General features: G+C 44.4%; 3 protein-coding genes and 2 pseudogenes across 3 annotated transcripts; 2 read left to right on the forward strand and 3 right to left on the reverse strand.

Moving 5' to 3' along the window:
- Nucleotides 1-1,691: 1,691 nt before the first annotated feature.
- On the reverse strand, nt 1,692-2,022 carry LOC117190439 (protein teflon-like). The gene is made up of 2 exons (XM_033395518.1): nt 1,864-2,022; nt 1,692-1,802 (listed from the first exon to the last, which is right to left on the reverse strand). The coding sequence occupies exons 1-2, from the start codon at nt 2,005-2,007 to the stop codon at nt 1,692-1,694; spliced, it is 255 nt and encodes an 84-aa protein (XP_033251409.1). The 5' UTR covers nt 2,008-2,022.
- On the reverse strand, nt 1,864-3,609 carry LOC117189806 (protein teflon-like). Its single transcript, XM_033394865.1, has 2 exons — nt 3,523-3,609; nt 1,864-3,460 (listed from the first exon to the last, which is right to left on the reverse strand). Exon 2 carries the CDS (start codon nt 3,395-3,397, stop codon nt 2,324-2,326), a length of 1,074 nt encoding a protein of 357 aa, XP_033250756.1. The 5' UTR covers nt 3,398-3,460; nt 3,523-3,609; the 3' UTR covers nt 1,864-2,323.
- A 334-nt stretch (nt 3,610-3,943) lies between these two features.
- LOC117190440 (spondin-1-like) lies at nt 3,944-5,601 on the forward strand. The gene is made up of 4 exons (XM_033395519.1): nt 3,944-4,045; nt 4,134-4,631; nt 4,691-4,916; nt 4,970-5,601. The coding sequence occupies exons 1-4, from the start codon at nt 3,944-3,946 to the stop codon at nt 5,578-5,580; spliced, it is 1,437 nt and encodes a 478-aa protein (XP_033251410.1). The 3' UTR covers nt 5,581-5,601.
- A 313-nt stretch (nt 5,602-5,914) lies between these two features.
- Nucleotides 5,915-8,046, reverse strand: LOC117190441 (annotated as a pseudogene).
- Nucleotides 8,047-8,519: 473 nt separating this feature from the next.
- LOC117190442 lies at nt 8,520-11,129 on the forward strand (annotated as a pseudogene).
- The last annotated feature ends 7,468 nt before the right edge of the window (nt 11,130-18,597 follow it).

The following is an 18,597-nucleotide window of genomic DNA, read 5'->3' on the forward strand; positions in this document are numbered from 1 at the left end:
ATGGCATTGAGTGCTCTACAAAATGGTTCACAAATTTAAAAAAAACTAAAACTAAGTAATTATGTTTTGGCACGTTATGGCTTAAGATGTACTGTTTTGAGGTGTTTCTCGAAGAAATAGAGGCGCTTGAAGGATTTACCACACTCGGAGCATGTAAACGCGTATACAGCATGTACACTCTGGGCATGTTTCTTGTAGCGCGCTTCGTTGGGGAAAATCTCCTCAAAGCACTCGCAAAAGTACACAGTTGGATTAATCTTTGGCAGAAAGTGAAACAGGAACATGTAGTGTTCAACGCTGTACGAAATGGTCGCCTTCCTAAAGAACCTCTGATCGATCTGATACGCATACCACGAGTTAATTAAGTTGAGAATGAGTTTTATCTCGTTCGTGGTCAAGTGGCAGCCAATCTCCCTGTTTACCTCTTCGGTGAATGAGTTCAACTGCTCGGTTAGGCGTTGGTGTACTCCAATGGTCTTTGTTTTCCTGTAACTCCAGATTTTATCGTGCGTATGATAGATTATGCTAAACTTGGCCGCTGTTTTACGAAAGTTTTCCGACTGCTCAAAGGGCAGTTTATCCTCAAAGCAGGAATCTTTTAATACAAGCAACTGAAAACGACGGGGAACGTTGTGAGTTGCTGCGGACACCGCAACTCTACAGTTATACCCGATACTACGTCAGTATGGCTCTCCTCCGGAAGACGCCGCTAATATTAAACGACACGACAAAGAGTGCGTGCGAGAGAGACAGAAAATCAGTCTGAGCGTGACGTCGGGCGCTGCGTGGCCACTGCAAATTGATTTCTTGCTTTTGGCTATAAAAATTATCCGATCTGATCCAGATTCAGCAATCTGATAGATATGGTCATTATCTATGATTCTGCGTTTTTAGTTTTTTCGAGTTTGCAATATTGTGGATGCAACAGATTTTCGTTCTTTGTGGGGGCGGAAGAGGGTGGGGCGAAATTCGGAGATATACGTTTTATAGTGAGATCTAACAGAAATGCGGATACCAAATTTGGTTACTCTAGCCTTAATAGTCTCTGAGATTTGTGGATGCCCCAGATTTTCGTCCTTTGCGGAAGCGGAAGGGGGTGTGGCGAAATTTGGACACGAAACGGTCAAGGTCCGATATCACAGGAGTGTGGATACCAAATTTGGTTGCTCTGGCTCTTATAGGTTCTGAGATCCTTGAACTCATATTTTTCAATTGGCAAAACCGACCATGAAACCTGTGTGTTAGAGAGAGACAGAGCGAGAAAGAACATATAGTCATCCTCTACGATTCTGCGTTTTTGGTTTTATCGTATCTTTAAAAATGTGGATGCCACAGATTTTCGCCCTTTGTGGGGGCGGAAGTGGGCGGGGCAAAGTTTTGAAAGTTTTCTAGTAGCAGTGACATATCACAGAAGTCTGGATCCAAAACATCGTTGCTCTAGCTCTTATAGTCTTTGAGCACTAGGCGCTGAAGGGGACGGACAGACGGACGGACGGACAGACAGACAGGGCTCAATCGACTCGGCTATTGATGCTGATCAAGAATATATATACTTTATGGGGTCGGAAACGATTCCTTCTGGACGTTACACACATCCACTTTTACCACAAATCTAATACACCCCAATACTCATTTTGAGTATCGGGTATAATAATGTGTTACTTAATCGAGTACGATGCGATTTTTAAGACCTATTGCTTCAGCAGCCTAAGGTCGTCTTGCAGAGCCTCCATTTCAGGCTTGACACCAATTTGAAGTTTAGGAAACTCCTTCTGTGGGCTTCCCATTTTTGTGGCCTTTTTCTGTGATTAAAAAGGGTTTACATTACGCCTGGAATGTATTTATCATCGGGCAAGCACTTACAACTTGGTCTTCCACTAGTGTGTTCTCAAAAGCATCGCTTTCTAGGGGCTCAGCCAACTGAAGGAGGCTGTCTAAATCCAACTTTGATGTTTTCAAATCACTCCTGATATACTCTATAACGCTCGCCGACAAACTGAAGTTCATGGAGCATCTATTGTGCTCTAATTTGGATCGTTTTGCATCGCCTTTCTCATTGGAGGAACTAGTTTCTTCAAAACTGTCTTTTGTACGTTTCTTGGCTTTTGCAGGACTTTCAACTGCTCCCGAACGAAGAATTCGTGAGCTTTCAGGAGATGTGTTTTCTCTTGTCATAGAAGACCTTGTCATGGGTTTCTTAGCCTGAATTGGGCTACTGGAGATGACCGTTAGCGAAGATCTGCGCTCTGGACGCTTTGGGGGCTGATCCACTGTATTATTTGTGGCATTCAACTCTGATGGTTGTTGACTGGCAACACTTGAGCTAATTATATTTTCCCAAAAACGGTATATCCTTAGCTGACATTTTTATCTTCTGTTTTATATTGATGGGTGGCAGAATATCAACCCGCTCTATATTCACGGTTGATCTTCTAGCTACAGGCTGATGGGAGATGTTTCTGTCTGTCTGAACAGCTGGCCTACTGTGGCATGGACGAATGGATGGTTTTATCGTCGTAGACACCACATAAGGCTGTTCCGAATCAAAATTGGGAGGGTTCGTAGATTCCAAGACAGCTGGAAGTTCATTTACTGAACTGTTTTTCAATAGAGAAGGCATTTTTGATTGTTTTGGTGGACCAGAAATGTTAGAGCAAAGAGAGTTATTGAATTTCGATCGCAGTTTGTTGAGCCTGGGACTTATCATGTAAGTCTTTGCCTCGTTTTTAGCCAATGGCTCACGCAGACTAGCAGGAACCGAGGTGATAGAAGTGCTATTTGTAGTACTATTTCGATTTGTCAAAGCGGACAGGACCGATTTCTCCTTAACTACAGATTTGGTTGTAGACGAGGTTAACGCTGGCCTAATCAAACTAACATTAGCTAAAGTTTTTGTCCTGCTCAAATGGTTGATAAATGCTGGCTTCATTTCACTAGACTGGATCGCTTGAGTTAACATAACGCGGTTTTCTTTAGACTCAAATTTGTCACGTGGCAATTTTGTAGCTACAGCAGTGACTTGATATGTCAATTCCTGCCTAATGCTGGTGCCTTTTAAAGGCAGACGCCTGTCATTTAGATTCATAGCGACTGGCTTTGACACATAATTTTCAAGGGAGCGCATGATACGCTTTTTTACGCTGCTTAGGCGCTGTTTGATCGCCTCCCTTTTGCGGGAGTGTCTGGTAATGTTGTAGCTCTTAAGGTCGCAGATTCTCGGTGGTTTTTCCACTCTCCCCTGCTTGCGGGCACGACGGAAACCTTTCGAGCTGTGGGCCTCTATCTCCTTCTCGGTGTAGTTTACTTTGCAGTACGTTTTCTTCTGCCTGGATTTTGCTCTCCGCACGGCAATGTACTTACTGGACAGTTTGGGAGCTGGGAGAAATGTCGCCCTCATCTTCAAGCAACATGGCTTCCACTTCTGCTAGAATATTTCTTGAGGCACATTTTTCCCCAATATCTACCGGTACAAAAGTATTTACCATTTAAAGTAAATTAATGAACCTGTCGCACTGGACTTACCTTCTGTCCGAGAATCCGGAGGAGTTTTTGAATACGACTGTTCGTGGCTGACATTATTTAGCTGCTAATTCTCGTATCCAGTGTGACCGACCCTCAGAAATACACCAAAATATATCGTCTCATATATATTCCTCCCCTAGCTGCAGATGACACTATCGAGTGAAGTAGAGTAATATTTTAAACCGCGAATTTTAAATTTTTTTCACTACTCCTGCTCGGTTCCCGCACGCACTCAAAGGTGCAACATTTCACCCACTTCACCATTACTTCACCAACTGGTGAAGACGCCCCCAAGTGGCCCACAAGTCCTCGACGCGTAGGCCGGTTCCAGCTATTTAGTGATTCGCTAACCCAATTCAATGATCGATGTGTGAACACCGTCTCGGAGGCGGATGACTTGCCCAAGACGGAAGTCCAGGTGATGTGGGTAGCTCCGGAGTCCGGATTTGGCTGCGTAGCACTCTCCGCCATAGTTTACGAGGGTCCGCATGCGTGGTATGCAGATGACGGCAAACTGTCAGCGGTAATCTGTCCGCGCAAACCCGATGCTGCCACGGCTCAGAAAGAATGTTGCGCCTGCGACGAGGCCAAGTACAGCGTAAGTTGAATAGGAAGTGGTTGCGGTCCTCAAGGTAACTATAATCAATTGTACTGGTCCCTTTGCAGTTTGTCTTCGAGGGCATCCGAAGGACTATCTATTTGCCATCTGGTTGACCCACTTTTCGGACGTGATTGGGGCCTCGCACGAGTCCAACTTCTCATTTTGGGGCGAGAATCACATTGCGACTGCCGGTTTTCGCTCATTGGCCGAATGGGGATCGCCAGCAGCTCTGGAGACGGAGCTTCGAGCCAACGGGCCCAAGCTGCGTACGTTGATCAAAGCCGCAGGCCTCTGGTATCCTAATGTAAACGAGAACACCTCCTCCAAGTTCCGCGTGGATCGGAAGCATCCCAAGGTGTCTATGGTGTCGATGTTTGGTCCCTCCCCGGACTGGGTTGTGGGCATCAGTGGCGTCGACCTTTGCACTGACGACTGCAGCTGGAAGGAGTCTCTGGACTTCGATTTGTATCCCTGGGATGCTGGCACTGACAGTGGGATCACTTACATGGTGAGGTCTTAGATTGCTCGGATGCCTCGTCCAATTGCCTAATGTCCATTCTGCTGTAGTCGCCCAATTCAGAAACACAGCCCCCGGTACGGATGTACCGCATCACGACAATGTACCCAGAAGATCCCCGTGCTCCTTTCTACAACCCGCAGAGCCGCGAGATGACGCCACTGGCCAAGTTGCATCTGCGCAGAGAGAAGATTGTCTCGCGTAACTGCGATGAAGAGTTCCTGCAAGCGCTCCAGCTGGAGGTGTCGGACGATGCTGAGGAGCAGGACACTCGCGGTAAGATGCATTCATATTTTATTTTAATGCTAACTCCATCTTCTTATTCCCAGCTGAGTGCCGTGTTAACGACTATTCCACGTGGAGCCCATGCTCTGTGACCTGTGGCAAGGGCATCCGAATGCGCAGTCGGCAGTATGTCTACCCCCAGCAGGCGGAGCAGACCAAGTGCAGTCGCCAATTGGTTTCCAAGGAGATGTGTGTGGCTGCGGTGGCCGAGTGCGCCGACGGCTCATCCCCCAGCCGCGACCGAGACGAGGATGAGGGCGAGAACCTGGCCAACTCACAGTCACTGGTCAACGACAATGGCGAGGGAGCCGGTCTCTGCAAGACATCGCCCTGGAGCGTATGGTCCGAGTGTTCTGCCAGCTGCGGAATCGGAATCACCATGCAGACTCGCACCTTTGTCAACCATCTGGGTCGCAAGCGCTGTCCGCACATCACCATCGTGGAGAAGAACAAGTGCATGCGGCCATACTGCACCTACGAGCAAGTGGAGCTGCCCGATCCGACTTGTCCCACCACACAGTGGAGTGATTGGAGCCCGTGCTCAGCCACCTGTGGTCGCGGCGTGACCATCCGCACCCGTCTCTTGTTGCTGGAGAACGGACCCGAGAAGGAGAACTGCACGCAGCGAATGGAGCTGCATCAACAGAAGGAGTGACTCTGGTCCTTGCCGCGGCAGTTACCAGCGCTACGCCTTCAATCCGCACACCCATCGCTGCGATGCGTTCAGCTACGGCGGCTGCCGTGGAAACCGACACAACTTCCGCCTCGAGCACAGCTGACCAGGATGGCAATCTACCCAAAGGCTGCATCATGTCCGAGTGGGAAAATTGGTCGGCCTGTAGCGTCAGCTGCGGCCTCGGCTTCTCCGAGGCCCATCGCTTTGTCATAAGCGAGCCGAAGCATGGCGGCCAGTCCTGTCCCAAGCGTTTGGTCAAACATCGTCGCCAATTACTCAATGTACGTCTCCACAGAGATTCAAATAAACACAATTACATATTTTCACCTATTTTCTATTGATCATCTTAAATACATATATCACACCACACAGTAACGCATGAGATACTGACGGGCCTTCCAGGGGTTGCCATTGGCGCGGTAGATCAGATGCAAGTTGAAGGCCGTCTCGTGCTGAAGTCCCAGAGTGTCCTCATACTCGGCAATCAGTGGATGATGCACGGCCAAGGCCTTTTCGTAGAACTCGACTGCGAGGTGGAGTATATTTGCCTGATGGTAGATGCTTTCGATATTGTAGAAGATTTCCTGCTGGGCAGCGCACCTGCAGAAATCATCGCCAGCAGACCGGAGTTCTTTGTAGCGCTCGGCAAAGGCCACCGCTTGAGCTACGGCTGCCGACTTCCGGAGCACCTTCTTCTGCAGGGCCAACTGATTGAAGACGACGGCTATGGAAAGCGCTACCAGGGCTAGATGGACCACTCTCTGGTAGCATTGGATGGCCTCATTGGTGCGATTTAGCTGGCGAAGACACTCCGCCTTCTGCAGCCAGACGAAGGCGGGACAGTCGAAGGTATCGCCATCGGTGATGGGACTCATAAGGGCTATGGCCTCGGCATACTTGTGCTCCTGCATCAGGGCTTCCGTGATGTCCATGTACAGTTCCACGCGGCCCACGGACAGGATGTGCTCCTGTACATTCTGGATGAGGTAGCCCAAGAGGGGGTGGGCCCGCAGATGGATCAGACTCACACATAGCTTGGCCCTCAGCTCGGGCGCGTAGTCGTCGGGTATGACGCAAAAGTAAATCATCTCCAGGCTCTCCTCCTGATCGTCTTCCAGCTCAAAGTTTGTTCGCTCTCTGAGGCAACTGAGCACCTTGGAGTATCGCTTGTTGATAATCAACAGTTCGAGATACATGTTGAGATCCTCCAGGCTGAAGCGGGCTTCGCATCCACTGTACGCCCCCTCCATGGCCTCGAGAGCTATCGCATGCTTCTCGAGGACGTGAAAGAAACGAGCCACATTCTTCGCTGTGCTAGGCACGTGCTCCACTCCTCTGGCGGCATCAGGGGCAGCATCTTGAGGTACGTGAACATGGCCGCATTCGTCTCGCCCATTTTCTCCAGCAGCTGGGCTTTTCGGAGCCTTAACAAGTAACCTTTTGGAAGCACTTTGATGGCCTTTGTATAAATAAGACGGGCACGGGCCATGTTGCCCTGCTGCACCAGCAAATCAGAGACTCTTATCCACATGTCGCGATCCTGAGGGTTCAAGTGTGCCGCGAGAGTGGAGAAGTGCAGGAACTTGACCTCGTCGCGATTTTCATAGATCTCGGCCAACGTGTAGAACGGCTCACTGGCCAGCGGGTTCTGGCGGATGATCTCCATGAAAATCCGTTCGGCTGTCTCATACCGACCGTACGCGAAGCTCAGGTTCGCCTCGCCCATCAATCCTTGCAGAGCGGGGCTCAGCTGGCTCTTGCGCCCCAGATTTCCGCCACCGCCGGAGCGAGCACCTTCCTGCTGCTGTCCCACCGGCGGTTTTCGTTGCGCAGACACTGTGGGTTGTTCCTCTGCTTCCTCCTCTCCATTATTTTCATCATCTTCGTCGCTGGGCTCGAGCTTTGTGCAGAAGTCTGGGAATTCTAGGACTCCCTGCACATAGCGCTTGATTAGCGCTCCTTCCTCCTCGTAGTCGTAGTTCTGGTCACTGTCTTCGGCCTCCCCTGTAGCCATGTCTATGATGTCCACAATCCTGAGGGGCTGCGTCTCCTCGAACTGCTCCAACTCATCGTCCGGCACATCGTTGGTCTCAATTTCCTCAATTAAACGTTGGAGTCGGCCTGGTCCATTGTAAACATTACACACCAGCAAACTTAACCCCCTTAAACCCACTCAAATTAAACAGGTGAACAGCGTGAGTTACGCCGCAGAAAATAATACTGAACTTTTTCTATCTGTTTTTTTTCTCCGTCCTTTCTCTATACATAAAAAAGGGCAACGATATTTTTTACCAGAACAGCGCTAAAGTTCTTCAAGTTTCTTAATATTCTTGGAGTGCATGTAATACCCAATGGTCTACAATGGGTTAAGTTAATCAACAGGAGATCAAACAAACGGCCCTCGATACTATCGACTGGGTAATCGTTAGAGCTAAGGCTGCGCATCTCTAAGATATTCGCAAGATGTATGACCTGGAGAGGGAGAGCGGAGCAAGTGCGCAGTGTGGCCGTATACCGCAAAGTTCGAAATACCGAAGCAGAGCTACCAGACAGAGCTAAGAGTTAACGGAACTTTTTTTTACTGAATGCTTATCGCGCAGTCCCTGTTTTTACTTGTGTATTCTTGTTTTTAGTGGCATCAACGCGCATGCACGCAAGCGGAATGAATCTGCAACTTGTAAGTGAGCATGCAGCACAACTAGTGGAAGTTCGCTAATAATGAATTTAAAATTATATTTAGATCGGCAGCTGTCGCATATAGGCACCGAGGTGGATTTTTGGTTAAAACAAACGGTACAGCTAGCGAAATCGGAACCATTAAACGGAACGAATGCCGGAGAAACTATGCCGGGTATCGGGATACAGAACGGGTAGGTGAGGAGTACCAGGGAGTGCATTTTACTGTTTTCCATTAAATTTTTGCATCGGGCTTTACGCGCGACCTGCCGTACTACGAGCCCAATGCGAAAATGCTGCAGGCCCAGACAAACAATTTTATGGACGACGATTTGACCGACAATGACGCCATCTTTGCGCATTATTTGAGCACCGAGAAGTTGGAGTTTTACAATGCGTCCTCGGTGATGCTGACTCTGCTTACTATCGAGGATGTGACTACAATGAAGCTGTACTCGCAGCTCATCGAGCCGGATGTGGCGGTTCATAAAGTACATTTAAATGCATTTCGTGTCGCTCTCTCTGCTAGAGATTCTGTAAATGCCGAGGAAGTGGTGTCCCCGGGAATCGATGAGGTTGTGTTGATACCCAAGTGCAGTTTAATGGCCTCGCCGCTGCCAAAGGAGCTCATATCGGCCCTGTTTCCACATCCGCATGAGCAATTGCCTTTTAAAGATCCGATGCGCCGCCATGTGGCCAATGTGGAACAGGTCTGCCGCACCAGTGTTCACTTCAAGTTCAGTAGGGGAAAACTTCCAGACGACAATGTGTTGCAGTCGCAACGCTTTCATGTAATTCTCCGCTACACGCGTATTCCGTTTCGCTTTATGTACCGCGCTGTCAATATGCTCCCGGAGATGCCAGGTCTCCGTCGTTACCTCTTTCCCTTACTTTCTTCCCTCGAAGATTTCATTGCATGACTGCAATCTTCTATCTTGGATGCAAATCCAACCGCCGCCCCCGGAAGCTCCTCCAGCACATATTTCGCTGCTGAACGAGACTATAGGCGACAATGAAGAACAGTTGGAGGCGGTGCAGACGATTGTGGCTGGACCCAATCCCAGAGCTCCATTTATAGTGTTGGGAGCACCAGGTAAGCATCAGGTATGCTAGCCACAGTCGTACACAATTCACACCTTCTATCCATTCAGGCACTGGCAAGACCACTACCATTGTGGAGGCCATTCTACAGGTGCACCTTCGACGACCGCAAAGCCGCATCCTTGTAACAGCCGGTTCGAACTCGGCCTGCGACACGATTGCCATGAAACTGTGCGAGTATATCGAAGGAAACTTTCGGCTCATGTTTTTAAGGGAAAAGCCGCTGATCCGAATCTATTCACGCAGCATATTCAAGAAGGTACTGAAATTGGTGCCGCCCTTGCTGCTGAAGAACTCCAATTGCTCGGACCATTTGTTCAAGCATCTACGAGTGCGTAATGTGATTACGTATACCATCATCGTGGCCCCATTGGTTACTGTCGGCCGCCTGGCTAACGATGGCTTTGGTGACTTTTTCACCCACATCGACGAGGCTGGAGCTTCCACCGAGCCGGAGACTATTATGGGCATTGGGGGGGTTAAAAAGAACAAAGATTGTCATGTAATTCTGTCCGGAGATCACAAGCAGCTGGGAGCAGTGATCAAAAGCAGCCGGGCTTCAGGTGCGTCTGCGTCGTAACTATCGGTCACATCCCGAGATCGTGCGTCTTTTTAACGAGCTCTACTACGGCGGAGAGCTAATCGCAAAGGCTCCGGACGAACAGGTCAACCTTGCCGCTGAATGGGATGTGCTGCCCAATGGCCAGTTCCCCATCATCTTCCAGGCCACACATGGAGTCACCAAAAAGAAGGAGCACACCACCAGCTCCTTCAATTCGCTGGAGGCAAAGGTTCTGTGCTGGTACGTCAAGCGCTTGATAAAAAAATGGCCTCGGCCCAAATATAGAGGTAAAGCAGGAAGACATCGGTGTGGTGGCTCCATACACGTCTCAGGGCAACCTAATCATTCGGAAGCTTAAGCGGCAGGGCCTCGGCAATGTGGAAGTTGGCAGCGTGGAGACCTATCAGGGCAGAGAGAAGCTCATCATCATTGCCACTCTGGTGCGTTCGTTCAGCTATATGGGCTTCATGCGTAACCTCATGCTTATTTCGCGGCCCAAGGCGCTGCTCATACTGATTGGTAATCCCGTCACTCTGCGCCATCATCCCGACTTCAAGTTCATCATTGATGAGTGCATCCAACATCAAACGTATCTCTTCAAAAAGAGATTCATTGCACTTCGTGGTAAAACATGTGGCCATAAGCGATATGGAAGATGGCAAAAATGTGAACACTGCAAATCCGAAAAAAGCCTTAGTTAAAGCCAAGCAAGTGATCCCAGAAATGGGTAAGTGCTTAAACTACAGTCTTGGATTTATTTTCCTATACCACCTATTTTACAGATAAAATCTCCACCGCCATCTGTGCCATGATGAATGCTTTTAATATATCATAGAGCTACGCTCTTCCCTAATCTAAATCGAACAAAATCTTCTAGAGATATAAGCTAGGACTAACGGCTGCCGTACCCTGATAATTATATGTGCAAGACCCAGAGACTGCCTAGAACATTCCTAAAGTACGCATCTGTTTGTAACCATTTACACTAATTTTTTTTTTTAATTTTATTTGTATTATTTGTCTATCTGTAACAGTGGGCTGCTCTTGCTCTTGCGGTCTTTAAGAGCTGTAATAAGCGCTCCATTTATTTCACTGTAAACGAAAGGAAAAGAATAGGTATTATTTGAGAAATTCCTCGGACCGGATGAGTAGTTCCCATGAATGGATGTCGTTTGGTACGCTCAACCGGATTGATGGTCAGATGCAATTGTGTAAGCATTATCATTTAGAGTATATAGTTAAATATCCGCAACTCGAAATTAAGTTTTTAAAAAAGATTTTATTTTTAGTACTTAATTTCTTTATGTCCCAAGATTGGTTGAATTCCCCGACTTAACTTTACGTCTGCTTGTCTCAAACGGAACTGATCTCTCAGCTGCTGGCTAGTTTCCATGAGCCCTTCTCTTGGAACTCCCGACTCTGGCTTCGAGCGTTGCTTTCCTCGGCTGCATCTTCGTGTCGGTGGCGTACGTGCCTGGATCGATATTTGGGGATGCGTCGGCTTTGATGAAAGGCATCCACTGCTGGCGATCGGTGTTGCATTACATGACGGAGCTAGGAATGTGATACTCCTTGGCTTTATGTCTAGCTTTGATTGGTCCTCATGAGTGGCGTGATTCTAAAGAATCGATTTCTCGAGAGTGGCGTGATTCTAATGTTGATGAAACAATGTGGTCCATTGTTTATATTATGGGGGGCCCTAGCTTGGAGTATGGGAAGAAACAGTTATTGATTCTTGAGTGGGGTCCTGTTACTTGTGTGGATGGGGTGGATGAATTGTACATAAACATAATGTGTATGGGATGTGGGGAATTATGGATATGTCACTCCCCCAACGTTTGTTATTAGCCTGTCCCTAGGCGATTACCCTCGGGTATAGTGACGGGGTGTCAAGTGCGGTGGCTGAGGTTGGTTCCTCTTCAGCTTCTATTATAGGGTTAATACATTTAACCGTGACTCTTTTAGAAGTTTTCTTAAATTTAACAGCTACATAACTTAGTAGTACTAATATAATTATGACAAATGAAATTAGTAGACTTATTTGTAATAGGTTACTATATTTGGTGTATTGCATAATTATTTCATTAGTTTGGACATACGACAGTGGTTTTATTTTAGTTATGTTGTTGTTGACATAAACATTCTGGACAAAATCTAACATTGTGTTTGATATTGTAAATTCATTTAATTGGACTGAACAGTTGTAGATTTTTATAATGGTATTTCCTTCCGCTATGATTTCTTGGTTTACACAATTCTGGTTTAGCGTTGTTTTTGGAAGATTCCATGTGATTAGTATATTGGGTTCAATAAAGTTTATTGGAAAGTTTTGAAAAGTTTTGGAATATGAACATTTAGTGGGAATTTGCATTAAAATTCCTTTTATACAGTTGTCATTGGTTTTCAATCTAGTTTCTTTAACAAATACTTCTTCATTTTTTATGTAGTACTTGTCGTATGTCATATCAGTTAACATGTTATTTAATTCGTCTGGATACGGAACGATTTTATAGATTGGTACTTTTGTAATGTCTTTGGGAATGTTGGAAATTATTAGAATTTCGTTGGTATCGGATTTTAGCCATGGAGGTTTTTATATTTAGTATTTTCTCAGAATTTATTTGTTCCAGGTAGTCTTGTTTTAATAATTTTGGATTAAATATACCGAGCCTAGTTAATTGCATACCTAGTTCTATATCTTCGATATATTCTGTGAAATGTTGTAGATTGAATATCAAAATTTCTATTTGTTGATTCCTGTCTTTTTCTTCATTTAGTTTGTTTATAACGTTTATTCTGCTATTAACTGCATCTATTACCAAATTTAGTTCATTCATTTGAATGCTATGGCTGGCTAAATTTTCTATTTTTTGTTCCAAATCGACTTTATCTTCCTGATCTAGTGTTCCAAAGAGATATTTGTAGGCTGTTCCTACTATATTGATTAGGCCTCTTTTATTTCTTTTGGTTATTTTTAGCCCGTTCATTTCTCTTTGCAATTTGTCTACTAGATATTTTATTTGGATTATGTCCTGGAATTATTATATTTGCTTCTATTAGGTTTCTTCTTTTTCTTGAATTTTGATTTATAATGAGTTATTTTCCTACCCCTATTCTTTTCTTCATAATGTTTTTCGTCTACCTGTCTAATTTCGCCCGTCCTTTTGAAAGGATTTGTTACCTTAGACTTAACTAGAGGTGATAGTTTATAGCGGGTATCTACTTCATACTCTATGCGGTTTTTATTTAATTGAGTGATTTTATTCACTTTATTTAGTTGGGTGTCATAATCAGGTCAGCCTGCATAAATGAATATATCAGCTGGTGTCCTATTTGTGGTATTATGTTTGGTTTTATGATTATAAGTATAAAGAATTAATTCAAACTTCGTGAATCTATCTTCTGGGTTATCCTCGCTAGATATTATTCTTAATTTTTCATTTACTGTTTTATGAAATCTTTCTACGTCAGATATTCCATTTTTGCTGGAAGTGATCTCTATTTTGACGTTTTCCGCATTCAGCCATGCTTGCAATGCTGTGCACATAAAAGCTGAATCTTTATCGGCTTTGATTTCAATTGGTTTGCCCATCTCGTTAAAAACTTTCATGATGGCTCTTTTTGCTTCTAACCAGTCACGACTTTTTACTTCTACAAGAGTGGCAAACTTCGAGTATACGTCAATACATGATAGGAACTGTTGGTTACCAACCATATAGAAATCTATGACGTATTTCTCTCTGATGTTCAGTATTTCCGGTGTAGTTTCGAATGCCAACTTCGTATTTCTATGCTCTGTTTTGGCAATATTACAAGTAGGACATTCGTTTATGATGTTTTGGATTAGTTTTTGATAATCCGGGTAATAGTATTTTCCCCTAAACCAATTGACGGTTTTCTCTATCCCTGGATGGAGTAAGCCTTTATGATTCTTTAATATGGTTTCTTTAAATTCAGCGTAATTCTGAATATCTAGGAGTTTCGTGCTTGATTTAATAGCTTTGGTTATATTGTTAGAATTAATGATTTCTAAATAGGCTTTTTGGAATGGAGGAAAATCTATTTCGTTATGGAAATATAATGCGCTCTTTTTGGTGCATAGATATTCCTTTATTATATCCTTCGCTAAGGTGTTAGTCATTTCCTTATACGTGATCTTGATGATTAGCTTGTGAAAATAACGAATTGTTTCTACCTTATCTTCATTGCCTTTTATTAGCTCAATTTGCCGATTGTAATAGTTAATTGGTCTTTCCGTGATAGCAATGTGATTTAGATTGTCTTCCTGTGCGCTATGTACAGTTGCACCAACGCTATTGGAAGCTTCTCCAAGGAGATTTTCATTAATCTTTACCCTTGATAAGGCATCAGCTACATGATTTTCTTTGCCTGGTAGATATTTCATTTTAAAATCAAACTCATTCAGTTTTATTTTCCACCTTTGTAATTTCATTTTTGGCTCCTTGAGGTTGTTCAACCAAATCAAGGGTTTATGATCGCTTTATATCTCGAATGTTCTACCGAACAGGTATGAACGGAAATACTTGGTTGCCCATACGATCGCTAATAATTCCTTTTCGATGGCTGAATAGTTTATTTCATGTTCATTTAGGGGTCTGCTAGCGTAGCAGATCGGTTTGTGTTCTTGTGACAAAACCGCTCCCAATGCTATGTTACTAGCGTCGGTTGTTACCGTGAACATTTTGTCAAAGTCTGGGAACGCAAGGATAGGGTCTGAGGTGATGAGTACTTTTAGTCTCTCAAATGCCTCGACGTACTTTTCTTCCTTGGGGTCTATGACAGCTCCTTTCTTTAGTTTGAGTGTCATGGGTTTTGCTATGTTTGCAAAATTAGGAATGAATTTCCTGTAGAACCCGCACAGACCTAAGAATGACTTTATTTGTTTAGTCGTTTCTGGTATTGGAAATTTGACAATGGCAGAGATTTTGCCTGGATTTGGTACTATCCCTTCAGTAGTGACTACATGACCTAGGAATTCAGTTTCCTTTTTCATGAATTCACATTTATCCATTTGTAGCTTCAAGTTGGCGTCTCTCAACTTTCCAAATACTCTCCTTAGTGACAACAAGTGTTCTTCCAATGAAGTGGAAAATATAATGATGTCATCTAAGTATACAAAGCAATCTTTGAAGATTAACTCTTCTAGCAGATTGTTCATACATCTTTGGAAGGTAGCTGGGGCAGTGGTTAGCCCAAAGGGCATACGAGTGAACTCATAATGTCCATGCTTAGTGGAGAACGCAGTTTTGGGGATTAAGCTAGGTTCCATGGGTATTTGATGGAAACCTTTTGCTAAATCGATTGTCGTAAAATACTGACATTTACCTAGTTTGTCTAGGATTTCATCCATTCGTGGAGTTGGGAATTTGTCCTAAACTGTTATTTCATTTAGACTTCTATAGTCTACTACCATTCGATATTTTTGCTTTCCTGAAGCATCTATCTTCTTCGGAATCATAGATATGGGCGAGCAGTAAGGAGAATTCGACTTTCGAATTATTCCCTGCCTGATCATATCTTTGATTTGCTGGTTTACCTCCTGATCATGTATCTGGGCATATTTGTATGGTCGTCTGTAGACCGGGTCTTCATGTTGAGTTTTGATCTCGTGCTTGATTGTACTTGTGAAAGTCAAATTGTCACCTTCTCTGTACTGCACATCCCTAAACTCATATAAGACCTTCTTTAACTCTTCCCTCTCTTCGTCGTTTAAGTGTTCCAATCTTAATTGATTACATTCCCTTAATTCACTGTCTAGAGCGGAAGCGAAGTATTGATCTCCCTCTGGAGATGGGTCAAGGCACTTAGGTGCGATCTTCTCTTCTTTTGTAGAGGGATCAGTGCACTTCTGTGCGGTCTTGCCGGCTTCAATAGCTTCTCCACTCTGAATGATTGGGTACGACCTAGCTCCTAGTGTTACAGTGTCATTTCTGTAATCGATGACGGCTTTACTTGCCATCAAGTATTCTCTTCCTAATAAAATATCATAATTTTCGGAAAAGTTATGTATGTAGAACTTTTGTTCGGACGGACATGTTTTGTTCGCATTCCTCATTATACTCTTAGTTAAACGGACAGGTCCATTGATGGTATGTCTTTTATCTCGGAATCTGTATAATTTTCTTTCATGATGTTGATCGATGATCCCGAGTCAGCGATACACCTTAATATTCTTTTATTAATGGTAATGTTTATATAGGGTCCTCCTCGGTTTCTTCCGAGGCGGCTTGATGAAAATTTACGTCCATCTTCGTTTGGCCACTCTGGCTCTCCCTCCCTCTTTTAGTAGGTTGGTTGGGTCCACTCCCACTAGCTTGGTTTTGAGATATTTGCTGATTGAATGGATTCTGAGCCCTACTTTGATTCAAGGAATTTTTGAACTCATTGTATAATCCAGGATTTTGGGAATTTTGATTTTGATTTGTTCGATTAGTCTGATTTGTTCCAGATGAACTCTGAGTTTGATTGTGATAGTTAGTAGTATTATAATTTGGATAATAGTTTCCAACATTCTTTCGATTTGATTGAGACGATTTCGATTGATCTTTATTTGTACCTGAATCTGTTGTACTAGCTTCGTACAATCCTTCTTCTTGTGCTGCCTTCTTAAGATTAGACAATGTGGTAATATCTTTTCTTGCTAAGGTCATGAACATTCTGTCAGGAAGTTTTCGAGTAATGACATCTTTAATTGTGTTGCTCAAAGCGTTTTTGTAAATGACATTATTTTCTGGTATGTTTTCTAAGTTTAGCTTATTGTTTATTAATAATGCTTTTATCTCTAATTCTTCTATAAACTTACGAAGACTGCCGTTGAATCTGGTGGTGTATAGTTGTCGTAAGAGTTCTTCATATGGTGTGTGTTTTTTGAACTCGTTGATCAGCGCCGTGTTCAGTTCGAGCCACGTGTTGGGTTGTATCATTTGCGATATGCGTTGTGCCTCTCCTGACAGTTGGATCTCGGTCGCTCCAAATAGGATCCTTTGTTGGCGAAGATCTTCAGTTGGATATAATCCGCATACATATTCGATTCGTTTGATAAATGAGCTTAGCTGTCCAGATGAACCGTCATAGGCAGGTATTTGTCTGATCGACAGCAGTGCCTGGTTCAAGTGGATTTCGCTCAATGATAGTGGTGGTAACGCCATGTTGTTGGTGTTGATTGGGTTTTGTTTTCTTTTCAGTAGTTTTTAACTTTATTTTGGTTCACTTGTAAGTTTTTTGATTTTGTATTTAGTGTTTCACTGTTCTTGGTGGATCACTATCTCCGCTTACTTCAGTTCACTTAATTTTAGTTTTGCAAATCGTATGTGCTCGTAACACATAGGTTCTTTGGCGGATTTCACAATTTTATTAACGATTCCGGGATTACGTGATCACAGTAATTAGAAATTACACAAGCTGACCATTACCGAAATATAGGAGTTAATTTTAAACGAAATCCTACCGACTGCGCCAGTTAAATATCCGCAACTCGATTTTAAGTTTTTAAAAAAGACTTTTATTTTACAACTTAAATATCTTTATGTCACAAGATTTAAATGAATTCCCCGACTTGACTTTGGGTCTGCTTGTCTCAAACGGAACTGATCTCTCTGCTGCTGGCTAGTTTCCATGAGCCCTTCTCTTGGAACTCCCGACTCTGGCTTCGGGCGTTGCTTTCCTCGGCTGCATCTTCGTGTCGGTGGCGTACGTGCCTGGATCGATATTTGGGGATGCGTCGGCTTTGATGAAAGGCATCCACTGCTGGCGATCGGTGTTGCATTACATGACGGAGCTAGGAATGTGATACTCCTTGGCTTTATGTCTAGCTTTGATTGGTCCTCATGAGTGGCGTGATTCTAAAGAATCGATTTCTCGAAAGTGGCGTGATTCTAATGTTGATGAAACAATGTGGTCCATTGTTTATATTATGGGGGGCCCTAGCTTGGAGCATGGGAAGAAACAGTTATTGATTCTTGAGTGGGGTCCTGTTACTTGTGTGGATGGGGTGGATGAATTGTACATAAACATAATGTGTATGGGATGTGGGGAATTATGGATATGTCACTATATATATTATTTTTATTTGTTATATTTCTATCTCGAGACTCGCGTCCATTGGATACCATAGCTGCACCTAGACAGCCACTTATAGAGCTTAATGCATCGGTGATCTTTTTGGAATGCTTTTGAGGCGGCGGCGCGCATTAATTACGAACCATGAACAAGTTCCGGCTTCTTAGATCCGACAAGTACTCGTAAGCCAAGTTAATTGGGAAACTGCACGCTACGGTCAGTGGAACCCCATGGCATCCCATATATACAAGGTATATCCCTACATCTGACTATAGAACCCAAACCCATACCTTTTCGCTTGATCAACCGATTGAGATCCTCGAATTTGAGTGTCGGCAACATTTCCTTCTCGGCAGCATCGACCCTTTCCCGATTGGTCATCCGCTTGCGGAGCCTGGCGGCTGGCTTCACTGGTTTCGCCACTGGATTCGCTTCGCAAGCGATCCATGGTTTCGGTGATGCGATAGGCTTGCGTTTGGCGCGTAGGACGCGCTCCTTTGGCGGAGCTGGTGCTGCTGGTGGATCGTCGTCTTGGGTCACGCACAAGGTGACTGTGTTTTGAGTGACTTTTGTCCTGG

The sequence above is a fragment of the Drosophila miranda genome, assembly GCF_003369915.1.
Source record: "Drosophila miranda strain MSH22 chromosome Y unlocalized genomic scaffold, D.miranda_PacBio2.1 Contig_Y1_pilon, whole genome shotgun sequence".
In the NCBI taxonomy this organism is placed as follows: Eukaryota; Metazoa; Arthropoda; class Insecta; order Diptera; family Drosophilidae; genus Drosophila; species Drosophila miranda.

Bases quoted from the DNA above. Each gene is read 5' to 3' on its own strand.
- LOC117190439 (XM_033395518.1), bottom strand. From the start codon at position 2,007: ATGAACTTCAGTTTGTCGGCGAGCGTTATAGAGTATATCAGGAGTGAT. The intron at 1,803-1,863 runs GTAAGTGCTTGC...TTTTAATCACAG, and splicing joins CACTAGTGGAAGACCAAGTT to AAAAAGGCCACAAAAATGGG.
- LOC117189806 (XM_033394865.1), bottom strand. From the start codon at position 3,397: ATGAGGGCGACATTTCTCCCAGCTCCCAAACTGTCCAGTAAGTACATT.
- LOC117190440 (XM_033395519.1), top strand. From the start codon at position 3,944: ATGTGGGTAGCTCCGGAGTCCGGATTTGGCTGCGTAGCACTCTCCGCC. The intron at 4,632-4,690 runs GTGAGGTCTTAG...ATTCTGCTGTAG, and splicing joins ACAGTGGGATCACTTACATG to TCGCCCAATTCAGAAACACA. The intron at 4,917-4,969 runs GTAAGATGCATT...TCTTATTCCCAG, and splicing joins TGAGGAGCAGGACACTCGCG to CTGAGTGCCGTGTTAACGAC.